Here is an 8,859-nt window from a genome sequence, read left to right on the forward strand (position 1 = left end):
AAATATATTTTCTTTCAATATAATCATATTGCTTTAATAAAAATAAATGTTAAATTTTATAAAATCAGTTTTCACTCTATATTTAAATAGTTGTAAGTTTATATTTTTTGTATTATATAACTACCCTTTATTGGAAATATAGTTATAAAAAGTTAAAATTTTATCATTTTTTTTTCTTCTTTAAAAAAAAAAAAAAAAACAAATAGGTAGTTCTAAAAATATATTTTTAAAAACAAATTATTATTATTATATCACGATGTACTATATAATTAATATATTTTTTTTGAAATCTATATAATTAATATTTTAATAGCGATAACTACGACGATGAGAAAACATAATAATTAGTACACGTGTCGATTGAAACGAATATGATGCGAGGTTTTGAGTTATGAGGTATTTTTTCTTAGCAAATTCAGCTGCGGGCCACTGCAAGGATCTGTATAGCAATAACCTGAAATGCAATTGGAAAGGTCACGCACCCCAACGAAACCAGCGGGTCATCGTATCACTGTCCGAAAAGTAGGATAGGAAAGAAATTAGAGAGAAGCACGGAGAGAGAGCACGAGCGGTAGACTACTTGTCAAGCGGCGTGTCTTCAAGTGTCGTGCATGCATTTTATGCAATCTGTTTCCTTTGCATGCACTCTCTCTCCTCTCTCTCTCTCTCTCTCTCCCACAAATCCACGTTTTCTTGGGTAAAGGACTCCTAATTACCACCGCCGTAAGCGTAACGCTCTGCGGGAAGCGCCGCCATATCCGCCGAGTTGACCACTCCGTTGTTCTTCAGTTCGACTTTCGTAGAGCAGTATTTTACTGCTACTGGTTGGGAAAATAGAGTGTTACGAGGGTGAAAGATAAATGAGTTGGTTTTTGTTTTCGTTAGATATCTGAATGGGAGGAGCACTTAAAAATTTGGGTTCTTGGAGGATTTGGACGAGGTTGGTGTCTTTCTAATTCTGTAGTTTGTACTGTTTCTTTGATCACTGTCGAATCTCAGAAAGTTTGCGCGGATGTACGTGCGTGCGAGGGAGAGTGTACATGTGTGTGTGCTCTGGCTAATGATGATTTGTTTGATTAAACTTTTGGTCCTGGCCAGAAGGGGTTTTAGGGTTCTGATTTAGATTTCTGTATTGCTCTGTTCGAAGACTTTGATTTTGGCTTAATGGAGTCCAAGATTTGCATGAATGCTTCGTGCGGAGCTACCTCCACGCACGAATGGAAGAGAGGCTGGCCTTTAGGATCCGGTGGATTCGCCGATCTATGTCACAACTGCGGGTAATTACCGTTTTCTTCTTGTGCTTCTACTCTTGGAATTCAATTTGATTTTATCTGGGGCTGATTTGATTTTTGCAAAGGGCAATCGTGGGTTTTTGTGACGTGCTGAACTTGTGTGCTATTGGGTTTTTTTCTTAGACAAGTGATTTGACTCCCTGCGTTGATCTTGAAGCTGTTCTATTTTTGTTTGAAAGCTGTAATGTTCGTGTTTGTTGGATTTTCTACAAGGAGAAACTAATGCCGCCGTGATCAGGAAACCTATAATTAGACAATCAAACTGATCCTTACTCCATTGTGTAAAGTAGCCAAACTAGCTATGACTTGCTCAAAATGTCTATCTTATACTCGAAATCTATTCAAATTTATCAATGGAGAAGATGAAAATATAAGAAAATCTGCAATTGCAGCTTATAGATTATAACCACGGCTCATAATTTAACTGTAATTCATCAGTGGCTATGCCCATGAGTTTCCGGATTTATGTGTTCCATTAGTTGCTATATGCTGAACTTAGCTAATCAGATTAGCTACGTTTTAAGGTCTGGAAATTTCTGTGGGCCACAGCCTAATGAAAATCTGTTATATTTATGAGGATGATTATATCTAATGAATGCAATATTTGCCCAATGGAGAGTCTGCTCGTGGTAAAACTTTATATGGGTTCAAATGAGTCGTATGTCTAGTTAAATCAAGACTTGTGCCATTTATTTTATTTCTACTCTGTGTAAATTCCGTTTTCAAAATTCAACCTCTAATTTTCATGGTGACAGAAATTAGATGGTCTCCAAACTATGAACTGTTATATTTCTATTATTTTAACTTGTGATATAAAGGTTTTCTTCATCATGGTTTCAATATTTTCCGATTAGCTTATTCTTGATGTGGTCTCTCTACTTAGATCTGCCTATGAGGATCTGGTTTTCTGTGATATGTTCCACTTAGAGGAAACTGGTTGGAGGGAATGCAGTTTATGCAACAAGGTAAGGTTAAAGTGGTGCCTTTCCTTTTTTGGCTAAAGCTTTTATTTTATTTTATTTTATTTTTCTTGTTGAGATTTGGAATTGATTCAATTTACATGGCAGCGAATCCACTGTGGTTGTATAATATCCGAGCGTTCGTATGAGTACCTTGATTTTGGGGGTGTCGGGTGTAATAGCTGTGTGAAAAGCTCTGGAATTTATCCGGTATGAACTACCACAATTTATCACTGTGGTGCTCCATTCAATGATGTTTACATGGGTTAAACAGTTGCATTTTATCTCAATTACTGATGGTCTTGCTTTTGGCTTTTGTTGTGTCGATATGGCTATAGCTGCAAATATGATGATTTTTGTATATATAGTAGTACTGGTAATTATTGCTCTTTCTTTAGAATTCATTCAAATTGACAGCGGGTTAAATATTTGATTGGCATACTATTCTTCTTTCTTGCCTCCATCTCTCTTCACCTTCCCCTTTGTAGAAATGTAAGAGGAACTGTTGCTCATCAGTCATTCATGTTTAGGGTCATGGATGTGGTTAAAATGGTCATGGGAAGGACCTTTTTCTCCCTTTTGAATTTATTTCAAACTTGATGTTTTGCTAATTGTCTGACTTGCTTACATGTTGCTGATAGCCTGATAATATCATTTGTTGAGGATGCTAACCAGCCATGCCATTTGACTCACATTTTGTCATGTATAGGGTGTAAAAGGCATTTCAGAGTGCTAATAGACTAGTTGGTTATAAGACTGTCAGACTATAACTTTTACAGAGTTTGATTGTTGTTTTTATGCAGATCTGGAGGGGTGACCTTTCTAATGGATTTGGTTTATTAGCGGTAAATAATGCTGGCGATTCACTCTCCAGTCCTTTTGAGAAAAGATTGGTCAGTGACGATGAGGGAAGACTTATGCAGTTGTGCAAAATCATGGAAGCTGATGAACCAAACCTCTTGCCTCAATCTGAGAGAGGTGAAGTAAATGCATCTCAAGTTGACCTAGGCTTTTCGAATGTGACTCAGCCATCCATTGGATCAGACCCATTTACCAAACCAGACAATAGTAGACAAATATTGGAGGGCAAAGATATGCATGAGTCACTAGCTAAGCCATCTTTGAATATGACCTTGGGAACTCCAAATTTTGTGCTTCCCTTTTCTGGTGGAGTTGTAGATGGAAGGGAACAGAGCAAAACACCTTCTCCCATCCAAAAAGGGCAAAGATCTCGCCCAATACTGCCCAAACCCACAAAAACTAGCCTCACTGTAAGTTCAGAGACAAATAAAAGCGTGGCACAGATGCGAATCGCTAGGCCTCCTGCTGAAGGACGGGGAAAAAACCAGTTACTTCCCCGTTACTGGCCAAGAATTACTGACCAAGAGCTGGAGCAATTATCCGGAGAGTATCCATGATCTTTTCATCCTTTTCTCTCTGTTTATGATATGTATTTTATTGTTTAGCCATTGATTCAAGTGTAGTGTTTCCCTTAAACTTATTATTTTTTAAGTTTGAATTCCACTATTGTGCCATTGTTCGAGAAAGTGCTCAGTGCCAGTGATGCTGGTCGGATTGGTCGTTTGGTTCTCCCAAAAGCATGTGCTGAAGTAAGTTTAGAAGTTCGCTTCCTTTACTTCTCCTTTCTTTTTCCTGGCCATGTATATAAACTGAAAGTCAACGCAGGCGTATTTTCCTCCTATTTCTCAATCAGAAGGCCTGCCTTTAAGGATTCAAGATGTGAAGGGGAATGAGTGGACATTTCAGTTCAGATTCTGGCCCAATAACAACAGCAGGATGTATGTTTTAGAGGGTGTTACCCCTTGCATACAGTCTATGCAATTACGAGCGGGTGACACGGGTATGCTTCAAAATATTCTGGCAGAGAGGACTATGTTTAGTCAATGGATTTTCTATATATCTCATGTGATTATTTTATTCTTTCTGATTGTACACTAAGCTAATTGTGAGACGCTTGTACATCATTGTATTGGGATTCACTTTTGAACTTGGTTGGCATGAAGAGGAAAGTTTTTCAGCCACACCAAATTTTTTTTCATAAAAATTAATTTTTTCAATCCTTACTTGCATAGATGGCTGAAAGAAAGCACTTAAGGAACTAATTTGCTGTAGTGAGACATCCCAAAATTCAAGAAATAGTTATTTTTTCTTTTCTTTTTTTTTTTTTTGTGGGGTGGTGACAGTGGGATGGGGGAGCCATCCTAGAAATTTTGAACTGTTGACCTTTTTCTAAGGCAGGGAATGATTTAAAATTTTATGAAGGGCTATGGCCAGCTTAACCTATCTTTGTCCTTGGTAATTACTTGTTTTGTGGAAGGATGTGTAGTGTAGATTTTTTTCATAGTTGTACGTTTAAATTCCTTGGCAATGTAATTTAACCATATCTACTATGTAGCCTTCTTTCACTGGTACATGGCGTTCTGCAATAGGATATGGTTCACGAGATATACAAATTGGTTTAGGCACAAGTTTGTTTTAACATTCATGTTTAAATTTTCGTCTCAGCAATCAAGAGGTGTATTTGTCGAAGTTCTTATTTTAGTTCCATCTCAACCTGACATTTTTTGGCCTATCTTAGGGAACTTTGAGAAACTGGTTCATTTTATTTAAATTTGTAAACTTTAGTCTATTGTAAAATAGAAAAGTATGTGTTATAGTTTGTTTCATTATTCTACTTAAAAAAAAAACAGTTTGTTTCACTATTTTTCTCCATTTCTGCACAGTAACATTTAGTCGGATTGATCCTGGAGGCAAACTTGTCATGGGGTTTCGAAAGGCATCCAACACTGCAGATTCACAGGTCTAGCTTTGTAGCCGTATTATACTTCCCCAACTACATCCTCTTACTTTCAGATAACATCTTAATTCTTTAATGCATCTTGGAAACTGACATATTATCTATACGTGATTATTAAATTGACAGGATGCCCAGATGTCTGCCCTTCCTAATGGCACGCCTTCTAGGGAAACTTCCTTTGCTGGTGTTATTGAGAGTCTGCCTTCAGGAAGTGGCTACTCTGGGCTTTTTCAAACAATGAAAGGAAGCAAGGAACCTCACTTAAATGCTCTCTGTGAAAATTTGCATTTAGGGGAGGGAGATATCGGGTTGAATAAATGTGATAACCATGGAGACAGGATAAATGAAGATTCACCACAGCAACCAATGCACATTCGAGAGAAGAAGAGGACTCGAAATATTGGCTTTAAAAGTAAAAGGCTGTTAATGCATAGTGAAGAGGCTCTGGAGCTAAGACTTACATGGGAAGAAGCACAAGACTTGCTTCGTCCACCGTCATGTGTGAAGCCAAGCATTGTTACAATTGAGGACCATGAGTTTGAAGAATATGATGTAAGTATATTGTGATCAGTCCTGTCGTTTGCTTATTGTTATGAGGTAGGTGAACTTATGAATGCTCAAATGGGTTTTATCATGGAATCTCTAGGTAATTGGTGTGATTATTGATTTGTTGTTCATGTAATTCAGGAACCACCGGTTTTTGGAAAGAGGACTATATTCACCGCCCTTCCTTCTAGGTAAGGATGTATGCAATATTAGTTAACAGTGCTCTATAGGTAAAATTAACACAGTTCTGAGTGGATCTTCGTAGTATTTTACTTGATATTCATTGCCTTCTATTTCAAGCTTGCTGGTAGTGCTTTATTCAATTTGTTAGAAATGTTGTTTGAACATTTGTTGTTCACTCTCCATACCACATTGTATGTCCACATCTCTATTTTGGGAAGTCCCAAAATATTTACTCGGGAAAGTCAATGGACATAATTTAATTAATTTTCTAATATGCCAATTTGTCTTCTTTGTTTTTTTAAAAAAAAAAAGAAAAGAAGAAGAAGTAAATACCAACTTCTATTTGCTTTATGTGAGTTTGGATTGGGAAGGATAGTTTTAGGGCCATTTTAAAATTTGAATGTAAAAGGTGTAACACGACGCAGTGGAAACTTTCTTTGCAGATTTTTGCCTTTTCCATTTTGGAATCCTCTCATTAATAAACTTCTACTTTACTGAGAAAACAAAAAAAACAAATAGGATTTCCAGCGGATGTGTGTCCATTGCTGGTTGAAAACTATTTCCAAACACACTCTTTGGCCTGGGTTTGGCCCAGGCTTTCGAGAATTTCGGAAAGGACTCCCTACAGCAGGGCAAATATGATTCGGCCTTCTCTCTCTCATATGTATACTTATATTTTGTGACGTTTCTTTAATTTTTTTTCCATTTCTAGTTGATTTGGAGCTCATGAGCACATGAAGAATAATATAGATCCTATAGGGGGCATGATATTCTGGACTTGAAGACCCAACCCCAATTCCTTTTCAGATCACTGTGTGCATGTTGAGAAACATGTGCACTTGATCTAGTAATGAATCATGATTTTGTTTTTCTTGCACTGAATATAAGACTTTCATCCAGGGGACCAGTGCAATGGGCTCAGTGTGACAATTGCTCCAAATGGCGAAGGTTGCCAGTGGATGTTCTTCTCCCTCCAAAGTGGACGTGTTCAGAAAATGTTTGGGATTCAAACAGGTCTAACGTTATTCCGTGATTCTGCTCCTCTTTTGAAGACCTTACTTGGATGAAAGTTGCTTCCTGTATAATTTATAGTTTATACCCTTAACGTTTGGAATGTGCTCACAGGTGCTTCTGCTCTGTTCCAGAGGAGATCAGTCTGAAGCAATTAGCTAATCTTCTGAGAGTAAGGAAAGGTATGACCCCCGGCCTCTATTTATCTTTTAATAATATAAGTTCTGTGGTCCACTACGTTTTGAGAATACATACATTTATTTTAAAAACTTGGTGAATGCATGTACAGTGTTTGGATGATTTTATCTGTGTCTTGGCTGTATATGGAGGCATGAAAAGGACCTGAACTTGTCTATGGGTTTTAGCTTATCTGTTTGTGCGCATATTATGACAATGATAAACAGATGGGCGGTATTCTTGTATGTTATACTGTGCAAACATAAGTTTGTTGCAAGTGATGAAGTCAGTCGTATGATGGATCCATGAAATAGTCATGGTGCCACTTTTTATACTGTTATTCAAAGTTTACAATCTTTATCCATAATAGAGTTCCAAAATGCTTCCTGAATCTATCAGCCCTATAAATATATCTTCCTCAGATTTCAAGAAGCGAAGAAGTGCAGAAAGCCATATGTCAGTCCAAGAACGTGAGCCAGCTTCTGGCTTGGATGCCTTGGCCTGTGCTGCAGTTCTGGGAGATAATGTGGGTGATTCGGGTGAACCCTCAGTTGGAGCCACCACCAAACATCCTCGACATCGCCCTGGCTGCACTTGTATTGTGTGCATCCAGCCCCCAAGTGGGAAGGGGAAGCACAAGCCCACATGTACTTGCAATGTGTGCATGACCGTAAAGCGCAGGTTTAAAACCCTAATGCTGCGCAAGAAGAAACGCCAATCAGAACTCGAAGCAGAGACTGGCCAGAAGGATGAAAACCACCTTAGAGATGAATCAAAAACGAATGGTCCATCAAGAGATGGACTGCTGCCTACGAATTTTCCCGGTAATGAAGAAAGCCACAGCAGAAATCAATTAGCTGAGTTGGCTGAGATCGGCAATGGACAAATAGACCTGAATTGTCATCCCAAACGTGAAGACATGCAACTGGATCTGGAGGTACCAGGAATGAGCCTGCAGAGCCTTGTTCAAGCGGCTAGCCTTCCATTGGAAGATTTTATGAAGCAAAGAAGGATTCCAACCTTGACATGTGAGCAACAGGGTAGTCTCGATTCCTGCATACACCCGCAATTAGTTACTGGAGAGAGTGAGAGACCCGGCCTCTCTGATGAAGGGCGCCCCTGCAGCTAAGGTTTTGGGAGCTTGAGAGTTGAGAGTATTAAAGGTGGTGGGAGTGTTTTCATGAGTTCTAGTCAGAGCACTGAAACCGTTCTTCCATGAAGATCATAGTTTCTTTAATTTTTTTTCTTTGGTCTTTTCTTTTTTCTCGAGGGTTAAAGAGACTGAAATCGGCCATCTGCAGCCATGAGGAAGAGTTTTTTTTTTTTTTTTTTGTTCTCTCTCTCACTTTCTCACTAAAAAGTATAGGTTTAATTTTCCCCTTCTTTTTTTAAAGAAAGTAATTTTGTTTGAGCATGATTTTTTTTTTTAATTTTATACTCATCATCTTAATTCTTGTCATCTTCAATCACATTCAGTGACTGGCGAATCGCATTTTAAATGGATTCTATCATTTAATTTAATTTTTTTTTAATTTTATACTCATCATCTTAATTTTTGCAATCCTCCATCACAAGCATTTTAAATGGATATGTCTATTATTTTAAATGGATTCTTCTATCATTTAAAATATGTCTCGACAACAATCTTGAGAAGTATATATTGGCAATTAGAGTCAGTAGCATTGGTGCAGATCATCTGAATGAATTGATGTAGCAATTGAGGGAGATATATTTTCTCCACAACCTTGGACAGGCAAGCTAGCATGAAATGCTTGATCAGAGGCGACGTCTAATTTTAATAAAAGAGATACGATCAACCTAGCTAGCTAGCAAAGTGAATATGAAGATTGCAGGTTAGAATATGAAAATACTT

The 8,859-nt window shown here is 37.8% G+C and overlaps 1 protein-coding gene across 4 annotated transcripts; it reads left to right on the plus strand.

Moving 5' to 3' along the window:
* Positions 1-583: 583 nt before the first annotated feature.
* Positions 584-8,369, plus strand: LOC108996972 (B3 domain-containing transcription repressor VAL1). 4 transcript variants are annotated; one of them, XM_018973037.2, is made up of 13 exons: positions 584-940; positions 1,148-1,277; positions 2,176-2,257; positions 2,360-2,461; positions 3,055-3,659; positions 3,765-3,861; positions 3,938-4,112; positions 4,996-5,072; positions 5,196-5,621; positions 5,757-5,806; positions 6,699-6,812; positions 6,924-6,991; positions 7,409-8,369. In XM_018973037.2, the coding sequence occupies exons 2-13, from the start codon at positions 1,165-1,167 to the stop codon at positions 8,113-8,115; spliced, it is 2,616 nt and encodes an 871-aa protein (XP_018828582.1). In that variant the 5' UTR covers positions 584-940; positions 1,148-1,164; the 3' UTR covers positions 8,116-8,369. The 4 variants fall into 4 exon arrangements, with proteins under 4 accessions (XP_018828582.1, XP_035541289.1, XP_035541291.1 ...); XM_035685396.1 differs by lacking the exon at positions 2,360-2,461 and having other exon boundaries at positions 585-1,277; XM_035685398.1 differs by lacking the exons at positions 2,176-2,257; positions 2,360-2,461 and having other exon boundaries at positions 585-940.
* The last annotated feature ends 490 nt before the right edge of the window (positions 8,370-8,859 follow it).

This window comes from Juglans regia, chromosome 14, assembly GCF_001411555.2.
Source record: "Juglans regia cultivar Chandler chromosome 14, Walnut 2.0, whole genome shotgun sequence".
Lineage (NCBI taxonomy): Eukaryota > Viridiplantae > Streptophyta > Magnoliopsida > Fagales > Juglandaceae > Juglans > Juglans regia.